This window comes from Lissotriton helveticus, chromosome 1_1, assembly GCF_964261635.1.
Source record: "Lissotriton helveticus chromosome 1_1, aLisHel1.1, whole genome shotgun sequence".
Classification (NCBI taxonomy): domain Eukaryota; kingdom Metazoa; phylum Chordata; class Amphibia; order Caudata; family Salamandridae; genus Lissotriton; species Lissotriton helveticus.
In genome coordinates, this window is record NC_136057.1 from 583,732,393 (window position 1) to 583,752,995 (window position 20,603).

Below are 20,603 nucleotides of genomic sequence, written 5' to 3' on the forward strand. Positions count from 1 at the left end.
GAAGCTGGCGGGTGGGGTTGTAGAAGGTCAGGCGGTTGTTGAGGTATCTGGGGCCCTGGTTGTGGAGGGCTTTGTGTGCGTGGGTGAGGAGTCGGAACGTGATTCTCTTGCTGACGGGGAGCCAGTGCAGGTCTCTCAGATGACCGGCGATGTTGTTGTGTGGGGGGATGTCCAGGATGAGTCGAGCGGAGGCGTTCTGGATGCGTTGGAGTCTTTTCTGCAGTCATGTGTCCAGTTGCAAGAAAGTGGCTGATAAAATTCAGCCTGGGTCAACTTTTCATTCTAGCCGTGGTAGGCAGATGTTCAAGGGGACCTGACTGAGACTAAGTCTTAAAAATAAGGAGTTCAAAGTATAAGGGAGGCAACGATCCTGTAATTAATATATGAAATTGATCAAGAGCTCATAGACTAGCCTCATTTTTGCAGAGGCATGCAAACAAGGACGCACACAACCCAAAGGTGAAAAGAAAAGGAGTATTCTCGTCCCTCATATAGAATTATATAATTCAGTTATAAGACACTTGCTAGATGTATTTGGGTGTTTTTTGAGAAATCATAATTTTTATGCGTTTTACAAAATCAGTATATTTGTTGTTGGTTGTTTTGTACAGCTGTAGAGTGAATTTTTTAGCAGGCACTAATGAAAGACCAATCCAGGAGCCCCTGGGTTAATTCATCGACACCAGTGAGGACAGCGAATGGGAGATTCTATCTTAGTTTGGGGGATTGATTACAAAGAAGCCCAGAACAAATTAGATCTACCCCATACGAAAAATGTGTGTCCTCTGTTTCAAATGTTAAAGGCTCACTACTGCATGTGATGTGGTTGGGTGCACTGCTACCAATTGGAATGCAGAGATTTTCTCTTGTATTTCACATTCTCATATCTCAAATAGAACAGGTAGAGTTCTTTTGCCCTGTATGCCTGAAAATTAACTAATTATCTAAGTTGGAGACCATAAGAAACAAGTAAAAGCAAAAGTTGAGCGCATTTTCCCTTCTTTGGAAACATTGTTTAGGAATACTTCATCTGGACTGCAGTGTTTTTTTAAAAAGTAGGTAAAGTATGCATCAGAAACAGGGCCTGACCGGCTGAGTCGAAAGGGTCTGTCACACCCTGTGGAGCCAGAAGGTGCGTAGAGGGAGGAGTGGCAGCCCTAAAGAAGTCGACAGCCAGTCTAAAGGCCTCGGCCTGAGACAGAAAAGTAGATTAAGTCATAAACCTTTTTAAGAACCATGATCACCTTCAAGGAAGAGACTGTTACTGGGGAATACAGCCGCTGATTATCTGAAAAGTCTCAGGAGCTGGGCTGGTTCCTAAAAGAGGAAGAGAAGGACTTGCCCTCCCGATTATGTTCCTTATGTGCTTTTAAGGGAGTGTGTTTGGACAATCGTTCTCTGTCAAGAAATTTGCCAAATCGTGGGAGGGGGACCAGAGTCTCCCTACTGACAGAGTCAGAAATAAATTGGCTACAAAGTCCCTGATAGCTTTCGCATGAGTCGCAAGCCAAATGAATGTGGCCACAAGCATGAGTCACAAACTGAACAACTGTAGTCAGGGCTCAGATACCACATGAAGACATTTCAGGCATCGGTCAGGGACATTTTCTTGCAACATCTTCATGGGAGCTTTAATCTAGATACTTTAAAAGGTGGCATGAAACTTAATCTGCATTGTTCAATCCGTTTAGTAATCAACGAAAAGAGCATGAGGCCTGCAATGGTAAGGCACATAAAAAAAGGAACTGATGCCAGTGTGCCAAGCAGTGTAATATCTATGTTCTGTAGAATGGTGTTGGGACTTCCCATTTGGGCGAAGGTTCAATTGAAGCCATGAGGTGCCACCTGGCAGTAGAGTTATGGCTTGAGAACATCTTTTCTGGATCCAGTCTTCCTCTTGGGATATTCACAAGGTTAGGAATCAGTGGAAAGAAGCATCCATTAAAGATGACCAATGTGTTCCTATTACCTGTAAGGCCACGCACATGCTCCACACACCCCCTCCATCCTCACCCCCAGCGGATGAGCAGGCGAGCCCATGAGGACGCCATTTCTGCCCTGGTGTTCTACAGTGGGAGGACTCAGCTTGCCTATCTGCCTCACTGAACAGTCCATGGGTTCCCCAGATGCTCGTGTATGTACAGACTCTTATAGCCTGGTGATTGGCTTTGCGTTTCAACAAGCACAAGTGTGTTCGAGGCCACAAGCGTCAGCGACAGCAATCATCAACTGAACTTCAGAAAAGCAGTTTGCCACTAAAATACTCATTCTGCTCATGCACTTCATAACAAAGACACCTATTAAAAAATACTCCAACCAAGAAATGTAATACATAAAATCCTATCTTTGCCCCATATTACTAATACTTGCCTATAATGCGAACACAATTACAGAATTGTTAAGTTATACAATATTATCACCATGTAACATACAAACCAATTCCATAAAGCATAAGCTAGAACACAGTACATATATACTTATGACGTGTGATGCCAGATTTTCTTAAGCCCCTACAGAATCAGTGGTATTGGTGGAAAAATACAGTGGAGAATGAATAACCACTCTAAACATAACCCATTGCGACATTTACGGCAATCATTGGCAAATTAATCTATGTCTCGACAATCAATTGTGCTATTTCTGGAAGCAGCTCCTATTCATGGTTCATTGGTTTCTGTCTTCTCACCGTACACGCTCTCACATTCAGCGTGACTTCCAGGGAAGCCACTGACTAATTTCTCTGTCTGGAGCCCATTGGCTTAAGCCCTATCCCTTTGCACTCCTTTCCTAATTGGTGTGTTAAATGGTCTTAATGTTCATATAACAGATGTGAAGTATGTATGTTCATGAAGCACTTTCTACTGTTAAACATGGCTATTGAATAAACATACCATTGAACTGAATTAGACAGAATATCGGTTTACCTGATTCTTGTTGGCGTTTTCACTGAACACACACTGCCTCATAATGTAGGAGACAACAGCATTTCCTCCTAAAGCTGCAACATGAGCACGCACCATGGCAAATACCTCACAGATGAATGCGTGCAGGAATCCACTGACTCCGCCCTCCTATAATATTGTAATGAACATAAAAAAGGATTTATTGATTGGATTTACCTCACTTTTATTCGCCCACAAGCACATGTAGTTAACCTTGATTACATTAATGCTTACTCAAAAATATTACACCATTATTAGTGGTCATAATGTTGCATATAGGCAATATTTTTTGTACAGGTGAAATTAGCATGGTAGATGACATTTGAAAAAAATACTTTAAGTTACAGAAATGTGGGAGTTGGATTAAGAATAGAAAGCAAAGTTTAAAACACTGCTGTTATCGGACTTGTTTCAGTGCAGAGAGCTAAACAGATGAGATTTCCTTCAGGAAAAAACTGAAGACATGGCTATTCCCAGGCTGGGTCGTTGGTACCCACTCTCCCCTGCTTTAGTGCTGGGAAACCCTTGCAAAAACAACAGTTGATGGACAGAATACAGAACAATGTCATACATTCACCCCAGTACAGAGATCTGGGCCTAAATCCACCGTTTTTTTGCTCACCACACCAACCCAGTTCAGACATGGCCATATGCAAATCAGCCATGACCCTGTGCCTCATGGGAACAGTCCAGCCCGAACTGCCAAGCCATGTCTTCCCTGGACCGGAATCAAGCATCCTAGGACCGGTTTCTGGCTATCAGCCGTCATCAGCCAGGATAGCTTGACATCAGTGGTGTGGAGAGCCCAGGACTCACGTCTGAGCATACCGATCCCACTCGGGGTGACAGATGCAAAAACAACAGTTGATGGACAGAATGCAGAACAATGTCATACATTCACCCAAGTACAGAGATCTGGGCCTAAATCCAGGAAACCCTTGGGCAGCTTTGCGCTCTACAAAACTCAAACATAAACATAAACGAGTGGTCACCCGTTATTTGTTTTAAATTATAATGAGGACAATTAGGTACTGAGGTGTAGTAATAGAGCATAGGAGCTAGTACAGGAACCAAAAAAGGGAGACCTGGGTTAAAAAGCCTCAACTGAGTGTGATTGAGTCCATTTACCTCTAGCTTCTTGGGGCTAAACTATTGGTGTTCTTAAAAGTGAGCACCAATACATGTGAACACTAAAATACAACATTAAGCACAATAACACTCAAAAACGGAATCTATGTCAGGACCGAAGGCGAGGATTATGCTTTCTAACCTTCGCTTTATTCAAACAGCAACAACCATTTTCAGCAGTATAATCAAAATGAACATTCCCATAAGCACTTGGAAATAAAGCAAAACTTCACAACCAATCATGGATCAACAGTTCAAACGAAATCCCTTGTCAGTGTTGCAGCTCTCTCTTTCTTTGCTGCTCGCCGCTAGAGAAGTCCTGTTTGCTTAACTGCTCCATGTGACAATGTCATTATTGTGCTGAAAACACAGTTGATGGACAGAATGTAGAACAATGTCATACATTCACCACCACTACTCAGATGTGAGTCCCTTGCTCATTGCACCATCAGGATTCAAGCAAGCCGGGCCGAAGACGCCTGAAATGGCAGAAAACGGTCCCCGGAAGCTTGTTTCCTTCCCAGTACAAGAATTGGCTTGGTAGTTTGGTTTGCCCTGTTCCCATCATGCACTGGGACAGGAACAGACTAATTTGCATATAGCCAAGTTCTGAGCTGGGATGGTGCAGTGAGCTAAAAAACGGTGATGGATCAAGCCCTGATCTTTGGACTGGGTAAGAGTGGTCTGCTTAATTCAGGCACTCTGTTCATCACTACCCCCTTTTCTGAATCATTTTGTCCACCATAAGCGTGGAAGGGTATACTCAGATGTGAGTCCCTTGCTCATTGCACCATCAGGATTCAAGCAAGCCGGGCCGAAGACGCCTGAAATGGCAGAAACCGGTCCCCGGAAGCTTGTTTCCTTCCCAGTACAAGAATTGGCTTGGTAGTTTGGTTTGCCCTGTTCCCATCATGCACTGGGACAGCAACAGACTAATTTGCATATAGCCAAGTTCTGAGCTGGGATGGTGCAGTGAGCTAAAAAACGGTGATGGATCAAGCCCTGATCTTTGGACTGGGTAAGAGTGGTCTGCTTAATTCAGGCACTCTGTTCATCACCACCCCCTTTTCTGAATCATTTTGTCCACCATAAGCGTGGAAGGGTATACTCAGATGTGAGTCCCTTGCTCATTGCACCATCAGGATTCAAGCAAGCCGGGCCGAAGACGCCTGAAATGGCAGAAACCGGTCCCCGGAAGCTTGTTTCCTTCCCAGTATAAGAATTGGCTTGGTAGTTTGGTTTGCCCTGTTCCCATCATGCACTGGGACAGGAACAGACTAATTTGCATATAGCCAAGTTCTGAGCTGGGATGGTGCAGTGAGCTAAAAAACGGTGATGGATCAAGCCCTGATCTTTGGACTGGGTAAGAGTGGTCTGCTTAATTCAGGCACTCTGTTCATCACCACCCCCTTTTCTGAATCATTTTGTCCACCATAAGCGTGGAAGGGTATACTCAGATGTGAGTCCCTTGCTCATTGCACCATCAGGATTCAAGCAAGCCGGGCCGAAGACGCCTGAAATGGCAGAAACCGGTCCCCGGAAGCTTGTTTCCTTCCCAGTACAAGAATTGGCTTGGTAGTTTGGTTTGCCCTGTTCCCATCATGCACTGGGACAGGAACAGACTAATTTGCATATAGCCAAGTTCTGAGCTGGGATGGTGCAGTGAGCTAAAAAACGGTGATGGATCAAGCCCTGATCTCTGGACTGGGTAAGAGTGGTCTGCTTAATTCAGGCACTCTGTTCATCACCACCCCCTTTTCTGAATCATTATTGTGCTGACCCACTGTTAAGAAAGCATTTTAATTACATGTTGCGGCCGCAGAAACGCTGGGCATTCCTCTCGCAGCATACTGTGTTTATTTTCTTGTTGGGACGGCGTGTGTGCTGCGGTGCGCTGCCCATCAGGTAACGCTGTGCCCAGCGCGTCTCTCAGCTTCACGGCGCAAATGCTTCAAATTTTGAAGTGAAATTGACAGTGCACACCGCAGTAGCCCACAGAGCCTGGTCACCAGCCTGGAGACTGACGCCCGGTGCATTGGGATCTGTAAACAGCTGTGAGCAAATTTAGTGATGCTCTCAGGGGTCGGTATATTATTTCTTGACGCCCAGCAGGTCTTAAAATACTGTCAATGGCCACCCAGCCCTCTGTTGGGACACTTTCTCAGGCTCTTACCCCAGCGACCCTAAGGGGTGTGTGTTCCTGGGCATAGACCCTATAAACTGTGTGGCTTAGCCCACCCAAACACTACTGGACCCTTAGTACCATATCAGGCTGACCTGTGCCTGTTAACCTTTTAACCTTGGTGCCTACCTCATGCAGACGCCTGAGGGCACACTTGGGGAAGGGGAACACCTGGCTATTTTCCCATGGGAGGAAGATTTCTACCAGGCAGCCGATACCTCTGTTTGCAGGGCAGTCGCGGCGACTATGGCCCCTATGGAAATAGACCAGGAGTGTGCTAGAGCAACCAAGTCGGACCTAGCATCTGTGGGCCCACCGGGGACCTCCCTCCCCCCTCAGGCGCCACATGGTTCTGAGCCCTTACCTTCCCATAAAAGAGCCCAAAAGGCCGGGGTGGATCACAATGCATGGTGTGCCTAAAGTGGGCCTTCCTGGCCCACACACCCAGAGCCATTGACAGGGCCCTCCCAGCCTGTTTCACCGGGTTACCCCGATGGGGACGTCTCCCAGGGGTGACAATGCGGCAGGCCCCTCCCCTGACCTGACCTAGGCTCTGCTATGGGATACCTTCTCCCGGGCGTGGAGGAGGACATGCTGTGGATGAATGCTTTTAAAACATGGTCTCTGGCAATGTCAGTCCACAACTGCTGATTACATGGGAGCTTGGACAGTGACTTCAGTCATGAGGAGCCGCAGCCATCGGAAGCCACAGTACAACCCCATGGGAAGTGTAGACGTTTGTGGTAGGTGAATAGCCGTAGATCTCAGCTCTAAGGCCCAGTAGAACCACCCACTGAGAGATAGGAGTCAGGACCAGCCACAGCTTCTTGCAGTATGTTACAGGAGTCTGTTGTGGGATTAAATGTGGTATAAGAGCCCCAGGATACTGGACAATGGAGGTAGAGGCCCCTGGCACACTTGAAAGATGAAAGCACAGTTTAGTCCTGAAATACAACTGCGGAATGGAGCTAAGCTTTGCTATGGCACAGCATGTCTCGGGCCCAGTCAGGGGCTGCAACAAGTAATGGGAGGGACTCACACCAGAACTTCCTAGCAGTGCATGCAAGCAACTCTGCCAGTCACTCTCAGGCAAAGGGGCAATTGGGGATGCAGACTTATTGACAGGGGTGCAGGACTTACCATGGACCCCAAGAGCTCCATTGCTTCTCCTCAAGACAACATAAAGGAGCGTAGCTCCAGGAGCCGTCATCGCTGAAATGCTTGATCAGTCTGGGAAGCTTCTCCATTAGTGCTACTAATGAGCTCTCCTCTGGGCACACTACTATAGCGGGCACACTACTCTAGCAGGCACACCTTCAGGACCCCTCTCTCAGCCACCAGGGTAAATCCTCAACCAAAGCAAGACAGTAGTTTCTCCGAAATTGAGTTGCAGACTTTTCAAGCGATGTAGGCTAACCTGCCTGGGGAGTTGGCTGTCTGGGATTTGAACCAAGGTCCTCGTGGAATACCCAACTACCCAGTGTGGAAGGGACTGTAATGGACAGCTAGAGGTCCTAGAACAATGAAATCCCATATGGTAATTGTGCATCCTTCATCTGCACTTCAGAACTGGATTAGACCAGATCAGCCATTTCGTTTATTCATCTGTGGTTAAGACAGACACTTTTTGTCTTCGTGTGACGGCAGGCAGGTGGCAGTGGCGCTGGAAACTACTGCTTCCAGACATCCAAAACATGGGCACAAAGACTAGGACAAGTCCTAGCACCTTACACCTATTGATCTTTTGGGAGTGAGATCTTGAAGAGATCAAAAGGGTAAGTCCTGACAGGGTAAGTTGCTGTTCTGCCTCCCACACCATCTACTTACCAGAGACATTTTATGGCATGGGCAAAGTTGGCCCTGGACCAAGGTGCCAGCCTTTGAGGGGGGCCACCTAATAGAGCCAGGTCTGTTCTGCAGAGAGTCCTGTCCTGATGACCATGAATAATTCTTAAAAAGATTGTTTTAAATACCTGTTTTAAATATTGTTTTCCTTTAGTTTACTTTTAATGCGGGTGGTGTATGGGAGTCGAAGAAACATCGTGCTAAGCAATGTTTGTTTTTCGCACCATGCAACATCCATAACGTTTCCTCTAGAACAAAAGAGGGTCTTACAAATGAAACACGGGTGGGCCAGGCAAAGGTTATTTGCAATAATATTTGTGAGCTGCTGCTATTGTAAGAATACCGAAAACACACATCACTATCCTTCAGTATTAGATATGATAAATTTAGAATTTGGACCAGTGTGGCTTTACACAGTCAGTGGCCTGGCCAAAAAGGGTATTAAAGAGCTGAAACTAGATCATAAATTCAAAGCTGTTCCGAACAGGGGCCCCTGACATCCCTGCCCTGCTACTTACGTCTAACGGAGATGTAAAAAAGGAAGGATATAACCAGAGACGTTTGTTGCATTTCTAAAGAACCAACTGTGTACATCAATCCGGTCCAAAGGCTATAGCAATGCAAACAGTGTAGTATGCTTTTCTGAGATGCCACGTCCACTTCAACTTTGCACAGCAATACTTTAGTGGCATTCCAAGAAGGATTCCACCAAGCTCCCAGTCAAACAGGACTGATACTCCCCTGACTCACGATACCACCCAACAGTACTCTCAATTTAGAAAAAGGTCCAGTTACCTGAAGTTTGGCACGCTTACCAAATTGAGGCAAATAGAACCTCACACCATAGAAGGTACAGGTAAAAAGTACTGTTCCACTACTACAAATTACACACTACCACAACTGTCCATTGCAAGGGACACAATGATCTGGTGATAGTCTCGCCGGCTAAAGAGAGAAAGCTTGTTGTGTTGCTTTCAGATCAGCTCTGAGTCTCAATGTCACTAAAAAAAGGGTCCTCTGTGCACACAAGATTGACTGAAACAGGGCAAATTGCACCACTTATTCATCATGGGGAAACCCAGGGATAGGATAAATGCTCAAACGTTATGCAGGGCGACTTTTCATAAGAACACAAAGTTGCAGACGTACTGGGTGAGGCGACTGGGCTCCATCGGTGTCCTTTTTAAAGCATATTTGTAGATGAGACAGTTAAACAAACGATATGAAGCAACCAATGGCACCCATCCATGTAGTAACAACTGTCAAAACTACTTCGCACCTTTATTGCCCAGATTACGGTTTAAGGATGAGCACTACTTTTGGTTGGGTAAAGAACAATCAGACTACCGCCCATGTCTTCTCAAAGCTGCCAGAGTTAAAGGAGATCAGGAAAAATTTATTGAAATATTTTAATATTTGTAAATATATTCCTTAAACTTTGGGAGGCAAAATAGTTTACTCACAACTTTGGTCCAGTTAGGAGGTAAAACCACAAGATGCATCACTGCCGGCAGTTGTACCTGCCACAATTGTAGTTTTCCACCGTGAGGGTTTCTGGTATGTACTCTATGGCCAAGATGGGCTGCAGGGGCAATGTGTTTTTAATCCTTCCTTTCCGATGGCTGTCAACAGTGCTTCAGGTCTCCCCTCTTGCCCTTGCACTGTGCAGTATCTGAAGGCGCTATCATGATTACTCATGTGGTTTTATTCTTACGTTTTATAGCAGTAGCTTCTCCTATCTGTTACTTACTATGCAGATGATATAAAGTTCTACATGAAGATCTCCTCCAGAGAACTCATCACTCACTGAGTGCTGCCTAAACGTAAGTCGTCTTATACTCAGCATTTCTGCATCGACTCGACACAACCAAAAAAGGGGCTCATCATTAAACCGTAATCTGCGCAAAAAAGGCGATAGGTAGTTTTGACAACAGCAGCCACCTCCTGTTCTCTGCCGCAAGTATATTCTGAAGTGCCCTAACTCCAGAAGGATAGGTCTTTATGAGGCATAAAATGCCTTAGATTATAAATGACTCTGCTCAAAAACGTTTTACATTGCCCGCTATGCTTTTTTACTTAGTGTGTTTAAATCCATTATGCAATTCTTGTTTTCCTTCAATAAGATAGCCAGTATAATAGATTCAGCCCGTCTCAAAGGCTATGTGCAAAAAACAGGTAACATTTCCTTTCCTTTTAATGAGAGACAACAAACTGTAATCAAGGCCACTGAGCAGAGCTGAGATTCTGCAGTACGACTGATTGGTGCACATGCCTCTTTGATGAATCGAGCTCCAGTTTGAGTCGCAAGCCTCGAATCGGGATTGAGTCCCTCAATTTAACAACTTTCCTCAGCTAGGACCCTTCTGAAATATCCATGTTTTGGCCTTCTGAAGTGACCAAATTGTGGCACAATAAGTCCACTATAGAATGTGCAAACCATTAAAGTATAAGGCTTGAATAATCCAGCCACCATGTAAGTGATTAAAGCGAGGTAGATCCTTCAGTGTCATTTTCACCAAGACTGTCTTTTCATTCCAATAAAATGCTCAAACCATCTTTGTAAGACACCTGGTCAAGGCTAATACCATTCAATTAGAATTTGCACAAGATGGTTTCTCGACAAACACCAATGCCTTGTTTTTGAGTGGTAAAACACAAAAATAACTGACACAACAATAACCTGTCAGTCAGTTTAGCAAATGTTGGTACTCAATTATGCGAGGCAGAGCAGCATCGTATTGTCTTTATAATAAATTGATAGCTACTATATGGCACGAAAACTAGCAGTTTAATTATCTATGTAAGTTAATTCATTGCAGAGTTTAACAATCAAGAATTCTCCTCACCACAACATGCAGGAATTACCAGTGTCGCCCGCTTGCCAGCAGCTGGTTGGAAAACCAGTCTGCACACAATCGAACTGAATAAGGGTACAAGGTCTACTTTACTGGCAGGGCTTTCCATTTTAAAGACTAATAGGTGTAGAAATAAGTATTACAAGTGACCAGAGCAATAATGTATGTGTACTTGAGGAAGAACACTTAATTATGTGTATTTACTAAAAGAGGGGATACCTGACAAATCGGCCATCCTCTGTACTGTCCATTGTTGATAATGAAGAGAATGTAAGTTCTTATTCCTAATTGATAAATTTGATCTGCTCTACTGAAAAGTCATGGGAGGCTGGTTTGGATGGCAAAGTCAGTATGTCGCTGTAAGGACCTAGTATGTTGAGCATCAGTTCTGCCACTCTATTCAAAGATAATATGTGGGGTTCACAAACGTTGCAGGCCTAGGAGGGTTCGGATTTTGTCCTTGTATTAAAAAGTGTGACATACTCCAGCCTTGTAATTACAGAGTTGTGATACAAGCGCATAGCACAGACTCACCATTTTTTAATGTATAATCCAAACACAACCAGTTATGGTGGTCAGGACAGACTTGTGGCCATTCAGAATTCTTACATCGTTAATGCAAAATGCAAGAGTGTGCTTTGCCACAGCCATGAGTTAGTACAATAGAGAACTTAATATAGGCTACCTAGAGGAATCAAAGTTTAGTGGGCAAGTCATCCAGGCATTAACATTCCCCAGTAACAATAAACAATAAACAACCATTTGCAATGCAATCGGTCTCGCCTATGGGACCTTATATGTATTTAGCTATGCAGCACATTATCCTGGGTGCTGAAACATCTACTGTTCTTTAACATGGAGGCTTTGACACTAATAGGCACATTATCATACTATACACTATCGCACATTACTGCAGCGTAGTCTCGCCCACATGTATCTTCAGCACAATGACATCCCGAGCTCATGGTAATCACCAAGACACAAGGAAGATTCAACAACTTCGGGTGATTATTACATATATTTTTTTTTAAATTACAGCAGCATGAGTAAAGGCAGGCACTGAGTATCTCTACTTGCCTTTCAGTGCAGTAATGCGGGAACATGCAGTGGAATGCATTTTTCTAACCCACTATGCCATGGTGATTCGCCTGTAGAAAAGTGCCTGAATTTTCCACCTTGTCGAAATACCAACACATATGGTCATATCGTCACAGTTGTTTTTAGTAAACATAGAAGTGAAGAGTCCAACTCAATCATTTTGGGATGGTTCCAGAACATGACACTTTGTGGCCTGTTGAGTTTTCTGTTTCTGAACAATATTGGTAAAAAGGCACAAAAAAAGCAAAGTCTGTTGGCACTGACAATGCTTGATTTTATGTAGTGAATGCTACTGTCAATTTACCATTTATTAGTCGTGTAAATATGAGGTAGTACAATAGCCCAACAAAGCTGTACTGTCTTTAGTGAATTCAGAAGGCTAAAGTTGCTTTATCAGCATTCAAACCTGAGACTCGGAAGAAAATCCAATCAATCAAATGACTATTTGGTGTTCAGATGTAAAACCATAAAAGTTTCCCATATATAAAAACAGTAATTAATAGAATTTCATAAACCCATTACACAATTCATTACATACAGAAACCGATTCATGGATAAAGTGCAGTGCAAGGTACTTAGTACCTTGAGGTCAAAGATTCAGATAAACCAATAATTAAATAGAACCAAGGGTCCTATCTAGTAATTAAATCTCATTCAGAGGACTAAATAGTTAAATGACCCCAAAAATGTTACCATCTATTCTAAGTGGGGCCTACATTTTACTGAAGATTTAAGGAAATAAAGAATAAACAAAACAGCATCTTCATGCAAAAAATGTAGATACATGAGAACTGGACGAGCCTGCCTGAATTTCATCCTCCTTAAAATCGGGACAATAAAATTTTTTCGGGCAATCACATAAAACCTACAAAATAATAAAAAATGTAGCAAATCCTGTGGAGACACACCGTAGCAGTCACTGGCTGCTAAAATCTGTCCTCTGATGCTCCCCTTAGGCAAAGCCCTTAGGCAAAGCCAGCAGGAAGTGAAACAAATCCGGCCGAAACCTATTCAGCAAAAAAACAATTGCATGTACAAGCATTGGCATAGCCAATAGGTCTTGCCGTTGGGACCTTATAAGTTTTAGCTATGCAGGATATTATCCTGGGTGCATGTTTTGCCTGGGATTGAAGAGCTATACAACAAATAAACACACTGATGAACACATGCATGCACTATTCAGCGCAAACAACAGATGACCATTACACGTAGGTAGACCAACATGCTTGCAAAGTTTCACACCCACAGGCAGAACAAACACAAACAAATATACCCCATACAGCACCTCCCATGTACACACATGCACACACACGTGTTTGGGGCCTTCTAAGTCATCAAAATTAAATTGAAGATATAAGAGATTTACATTTACCACTAGTTTGATGGTGTTAGGATGTGATTGGTAGAAAAAAGGGAGGCAAACTGGTCAGTGTGGAAAGGAACCTCTAAAGAGGTTAAGAAAAGACAGTGTGCAGTTCAATGGAACGGATTTCTAACAGATTTGATTAAAGCCTGCATGTGAGATGGTATATTGTTCCTTTTAGTCCTGAATGTTTCTTTTTGTTAACTGCTTGCTAAATGTTTCTTTTTGTTAACTGAGAGTGCTCTGTGCTTACTGCACTCAGCAGATAATTAGTTTTCAAGTTCCGGGCTCTGCCAGAGGCACCGTGATCAGAGCTGCCTTAAAAACTTTCCAGAGGCAGACCGGCTGGCTGAGACACTCTTGGTTACACAGCGAGTCCATTTCATTTTGCAACATTTGTTTTGTCAGCCTGATAATTCTTAAATGCATTTAAGAATTAACAGGCTGACAGAACTATTATTGCAAAATGAAACGGACACTCTAAGTATCTCCGCAAGCCAGTCTGCCTCAGAAGCCTCTGGAAAGTTAATGAAGGGTTTAGCAGAAGGGAGCTGCATAGTGCCAATATCGGCAACACTCACCATCCCCCCATACAGCAATCTCCGAGAGCAATAACCAGACAAGACACCTTCTTTGTGGAGAAAACTGCTGCAGGTTTATTAGCATTACAAATATGCCAACATTGGTGGGTTATCTTATGGGCGATCCCAGGGCAGGCAGCCACACGCCGCCTGCCACCTGATGAGCCAAATTACACCGTGGCCCTGCCCAACGGTGTTTGCCATATTTTAGGGGAGTCGAGACCCTTCCCACCGGTTGACCAACAGCCCACCTCTTTGCTCATGCCCCATAAGGGGGCGGAGCCTGCCAGGCAACCCCCGGTTGCTCAGGTCCACAACCGCTCGTAGGACTAACGGGGCGCCGTCGCTCCTCCAGGGTCTAACACGAGGACCTCCCTGTGGATATTTGGCCTTTGCACCCTTGTTGTGCTCCTGCAATGAGTACCCGTATGTACCTTACAGCCTCTGGATCGCCCTGTAACTCTGCCTGCAACACAAAAGAATACATTAGACAAACCTCCTCCCCACCCTGCTTGAATGCCGGGTATCAATCAACCAATCAATCAGTAAACTTGTAAAGCTCACTACCTACCCGTGAGGGTCTCAAGGCGCTGAGGGGAGGGGGTGCTGCTAGTGCACGAAGAGCCAGGTCTTGAGGAGCCTTCTGAAGATGAGCAGGTCTTGGGTCAGCCGCAGATGGGTGGGGAGGGTGTTTAGGTCTTAGCGGCAAGGAAGGAGAAGGATCTGCCGCCGGAGGTCGTTCGTTGGATGCGCGGGAAGGCGGCGAGAGCGAGGCTGGCGGAGCGGAGCTGGCGGGCGGGGGTGTGGAAGTTGAGTCTGCTGTTCAGGTAGGCTGGTCCGGTGTTGTGGAGTGCTTTGTGTGCGTGGGTGAGGAGCTTGAAGGTGATCCTCTTGTTGACGGGGAGCCAGTGCAGGTCTTTTAGGTGGGAGGAGATGAGGCTGCGCCGAGGGATGTTGAGGATCAGGCGAGCGGAGGCGTTTTGGATGTGTTGCAGTTGTCGTAGGTGTTTGGTCAGGATTCCTGCGGAGAGTGCGTTGCCGTAGTCCAGCCTGCTGCTGACGAGGGCTTGGGTCAGTGTTCTTCTGGTTGCAGTCGGGATCCACTTGTAGATCCTGCGAAGCATGCAGAGGGTGTTGTAGCAGGAGGAGACGGCGTTGACCTGCTTCGACATGGAGAGGGAGGAGTCGAGGATGAATCCTAGGTTGCGTGCATGGTCCATGGGTGTTGGTGCTGCTCCCAGTGTGGTCGGCCACCAGGAGTCGACCCAGGCGGAGGGGGTGGGGCAGAGGATGAGGACCTCTGTCTTGTCTGAGTTCAGTTTAAGGCGGCTGCTCCTCATCCACTCGGAGACGGCATTCATTCCCTTGTGGAGGTTGGTTTTGGCGGTGTGCGGGTCCTTGGTGAGGGAGAGGATGAGCTGGGTGTCGTCTGCGTGGGAGATGATGTGCAGGTCGTGTTGGCGGGCCACTTGTGCGAGGGGGGCCATGTATACGTTGAACAGGGTCGGGCTGAGGGATGAGCCCTGGGGTACGCCACCGATGATGTCGGTGGCTTCGGATCGGAAGGGTGAGTTCTACCGGAGAGAAAGGACGAGGTCCAATCCAGGGCCTTCTCCTGGATACCGGCTTCTTGGAGGCGTGACCTTCGTTAGCGGTGGCAGACCGTGTCAAAGGCGGCTGACAGGTCCAGGAAGATGAAGGCTGAAGTTTCGCTGTTGTCTTGTTGGCGCCTGATGTCGTCTGTGGCGGCGATGAGGGCTGTCTCTGTGCTGTGGTTTCGTCTGAATCCGGACTGGGATGGGTCTAGGGTGTTGTTGTCCTTGAGGTATCGGGTCAGTTGCGGTAGGGAGGGAAACGGCGTCGGGGTAGTGGGCAAAGAGGTCGCCCAGTGGGCGGGGAGAGGTATATGTACCTCACCCCCGCCCCCTCTACCCAAAAGTGATAAGGCACACCGGACCCCCTGAGGGTTCCAAACACTGGGAGGCTGCCTCCTGTGCCTCTTGTGGCACTAAGGCGGCCACCCTCTTAGCAGGTCTCCTTCGTGGACCCTGGGCAGCCTGCATAGTGCCAATATCGGCAAAACTAACCAGCCCCCCATACAGCAATCTCATAGAGAAATAAACAGACAAGACACCTTCTTTGTGGAGAAAACTGCTGCAGGTTTATTAGCATTACAAATATGCCAACATTGGTGGGTTATCTTACGGGCGATCCCAAGGCAGGCAGACCCTCGCCGCCTGCCACCTGATGAGCCAAATTACACCGTGGCCCTGCCCAACGTTGTTTGCCATATTTTTTGGGAGGGAAGACCCCTTGCACCGGTGGACCAACAGCCCAACCCTTTGCTCACACCCCATAAGGGGGCGGAACCTGCCTGGCAACCCCCGGTTGCTCGGGTCCACAACCGCCCATAGGATTAACGAAGCGCCGTCGGTCCCCCAGGGTCCAACACGAGGACCTCCCTGTGGATATTTGGCCTTTGCACCCTTGTTGTGCTCCTGGGGTACCCGTATGTACCTTACAGCCTTTGGATCGCCCTGCAACTCCGCCTGCAACACAAAAGAATACCGCTCCCTCAAAGCCTTCGTTGCCAATGGCCCGGCAGTGGAGCATGATTTCGAGTCGTGGTCAAACTCCAGGCCCCAGAGACACACTAAATTGGGGTCTGTGACCGACATGGCGCAGTGATGTGCGCCACATGGCTTGAACCCCAAAATCTTCTTGCTTGACATACCAAAACACACCAATATAGTAGACAAAAGGGTCATAAAAAGACTGTCAAAAATTGACAGAGGGTAGTTCTCTTCAACGTATTGGCAATGGCTGGCGCGGAAAGAAAAGAACTGACATCAGTGTGCCAGAGTAGTGGTAATATTGACGACGCAGATATGATGATGACGAACACAACGCCGAAGTCGTGTGGAGTCGACCAATGCCACCTACTGGCGTGCAGAGGTACTGCTAAGGAAAATCTTCCGGATCCAGCCTGATGCATGGAAGTTGAGGAAGGTAAGGTATTTGCGGCTAGATGTCTCTATCAGATGACCGGGTTAGACAAAATTCTAAGTGAATCACATACGTTGCCGCTAACGTGGTCAACCTGCATAATTTACATAATTTTTTTCCTACAGTAGTGTCCATGAAGGGTCAATTTTTTACATCAATTGCCTGCAGTGCTTACAAACTGCTAGGGCGAATTTTGAACCAATGCTAATCTAACTAATTAAAAAAAAGAAAAATGTCTATGACCATGAGAGCTATAGAACAATCAACAACAATTATGTAACACAATGATTTCCGTACCAAATGAGATATATGGTTCCTGGCACCAATGTTCCCAGATAAACATACATTTTGACAACTTCGAGTATTTCCTTCCCCCAATGTCTTGAGTATTTTTGTATTTTCTGGTGATGTTTTCCCTTAAATTCGATCATTTTGCTTTTCAGCACATTCATTTTCAAGATATGCTCTTTTAGCCTACCTAATTGTTTTGGGTGAAACCTTTGGTCGTCACATCAGATATCGCAATATCATATCGTCCATATATAACAAGTAGAATTTTTTTTGACTTCCTACCATAGGGGCACCTCCATTAACAGGGAAAATAATAGAAGGGCCATTAAGTAAGCTTCCCTGTTTGCACCCAATATTTGAGGGGATTTTTGTAGAGAGGCCCTGATTTCCCTCAAAGACGATGACACCAAGTGGAAGCAAAGAGGGCCATACTAGACGTAACAATGGGTAAGGAACCCCTCTCAGCCCGGTAATAGCTTCTTTCATAGGGTGGTCTGACTACATCGTCAAAAGCGGCTGAAAAATCTATAAGTGACATGTAGTCAAAATTATCTTCAGCAAAAATTGTATTTGCATCTGTTCAGACTTTCAAATTAATAATCCAAGTCGATCTGTTACAAGTTGTTAGGCGTGATCCAATGACCAAATATATGAGGGTACAAGGCACGTATGATATGATAGCCATTGATCGGTATCAGACGTGCACGTTCAATTAAGGACTAGCACATGATAATGGAGATTATCCACCCTCGCTAGTGTACTTCGAGCGGAGTGCAGTCTGGCGTGCTATGGCCTTCGAACAAGATAATTCTTGCAACCAGGTCACAACCCAGTGGATTGGTTGTCGCCATAGATTAATAATGCCCTGAAGAAGTTCTATGTAAAAAAGACGTAACGCGTTGGCTGATGGTTTTGTACAAATTGAAAAATAAAGAAGAGAAACATCATATTTTGCATTAGCAGCAACTTTCTTCATTGAATTAGGATTCCGTAATATTTATGGATAATTTCTCATGGACTTTTCTGATGAGCTGTGGTACAGTTCCAATCTAGTTTTCTTTTTGTGTCTATATTTCCCGTTGAGGGGAAGTGCCCTTGAACAGGGGGCACATTTGGGTATTTGCACACAAAACTGTTCAGCATTTAAACTGTATTGGTAATTCACGGTACCGGTGCTGCACATGCTCTTTATGGTCCACTGTACGCATCTCGAGTTTTCTCATATTGGATTAACTAAACTATTTAATGATGGACTACCAAAATAATTTCTCTATCAATGGTATTGTCATTACTTTTACCATTACTAAAAAGTCCCACACATGGGCCGGACTACACAGTTTTTACAACAGTTAATGAAGAATCCATGATGGAGCACCTCGAAATGTCAACAGCAGACGAGAATAAGGTATCATACACAGGAAGAGATATCAAACAGTCAGTTTAGAGAACTTAGTGATGATACAAATGAAATTAAGGCAGATTGTTTATTGTCCGTCAGATGATGGCCAAACTGTATGCCCTGAAAAAACATGTGTGCAATGCATCAGCACGGTGACTATCTTCTGATTTTTTCTTTTAAAAAACTGCTAAAATACAGAACTACATCTACAGCAACTCTAAATCTTCAATTTGTCCTCCAATTAAATTTCAATCCTACTGCAACATCTTCTGCTCAATGACACTGGAGGTTATATTGAGGTTGGCCAAAAGGATGAAAGCATCCAATCTACCTGTAGAACACTGCACAGTGGCACGTACAAAGCAATTCCTCAGCTGTATTACAGGCAGATCCCAAAGCAAAGATCAATGAATCCTTTTGCCCCAGAGGACTGCCAGTCCTCTTGAAATATGCCTTCTCCGCAGAAGAAATTATCAGGTCCACTGTACTGATTAATTACAGCCCAGTTGACCTTGCCCCAGCAAAAACACGAACAGCTAAGTTACAAGACATTTGCAAGAGTACATTGAAGTAATCTCATCATTTGGGATCACCAGCTAGGGTATAGGGAAACAAGGGGCACTGAACCCGTCCATTGTAATATAGAAAAGGTGCCTGCTTTTTTTTTTTTTTTTTTTACTCGGAACATATACCTACCTGTCCTCTCAGGAGCCAACAACATCATGGCCCATGATCTACTGTTAAGCAGACTCAACAAATGGGTCCAAGTCACTCATCTTCCAAGAAGTATCTTTGACACTTCCTCTTCAACTGCATTCTATAAGTCTGATTGGAATCATTCTTCCCATTTGCTCTGAGTCCTATTATTTTCTGAACTCTTCATAGTTCCTATTCTTCAGGGGAAGACAGGGGAATGAGTTCTAGACAGTCATAAATGGTATGACCTTCCACCCTTAAATTGAGTAACATAAATGCTTGTTTCCTGGTAGATGAAAAATTCTCACCCCGCTCAGAAAGCTTTATCCACCTCTTCTATGGTATCAGTGGTTCACATTTGTCTGTTAAAAATTAAGGAGAAGGCATGCTAGCTGTAGTGTTTGCTCGGGCCAGATTCATTCCCATGTCCCCTTCAGAGGTGCCTCAATCGTCTCCAGTATTATCATCTGTTCCTTGAGGTGAACAGGAACCCTCATCAGGGGTACAGCCATGTTGGGAATTGTCCTGAGCCTCTTGGGCGTCAAGCTGCCTTTTTAAGAAGGCCTTACGAAGCCCTAACTTTTGTGGTCAGTCTGGATCTTCTTTTTCCCTAAGGTGCCCTTTGGGCATCAAGAGGAGGCATAGGCCTTCTTCATCTGGGGGTACAACACTGTGCCAGACGTACAAGTTACTTGCATTCGGTAACATAATATTTGGTAGACACAGTTGAGCTGCAGATTTCTTAACTTTTGAATTCTCCCAAGGCATCAATCTGGATCCGGAAAACTTTTAGCGGTACCTCTGCTTGCTGGTGGACGGAGTCGTACAGTTCCGTGATGATGTTGACTCCGGTCATGATGTCAGTGGAGCCATATTAGTCTTCTCCGGCACGCGTATAGCAGTTTCTTCTTTTCTGCGCTGCAAGGCGGATCTGAAGAAGTGTATCTCTGGACATTTTTTGGCCTGCTGTGACAAACTTTTTTCGCCTGAAACAGTGTTCTCAATACCCTCTAGGTTTAAGTTTTGTGGGTCCAGTGCTCCCAGGATGTCTGGTACGAACCCACACTCTATCTGTATGTGGTACCTGGGCGAGCACCACGACGCAGACGAGTGTAATACCTGTCTGGGGTTGAAGCCAAATGACCTGCGGGAGCAGCACATGAAGCTTCTGACAGCGCGGTTGTTGTGGACTTCCAGCTCGTGTCATCGGTCTTCCT

General features: G+C 45.3%; 1 protein-coding gene across 8 annotated transcripts in view; it reads right to left on the bottom strand.

Annotated features, from left to right (window-relative positions):
- The window catches only part of C2CD5 (C2 calcium dependent domain containing 5), a 1,003,795-nt gene that overhangs the window by 98,254 nt on the left and 884,938 nt on the right, over nt 1-20,603 (bottom strand). For all 8 annotated transcript variants that reach the window (XM_078674090.1, XM_078674088.1, XM_078674089.1 and 5 more), the window contains one exon: nt 2,925-3,071. In XM_078674090.1, coding sequence (XP_078530216.1) covers nt 2,925-3,071 — 147 coding nt within the window. The remainder of the gene's footprint in view (nt 1-2,924; nt 3,072-20,603) is intronic.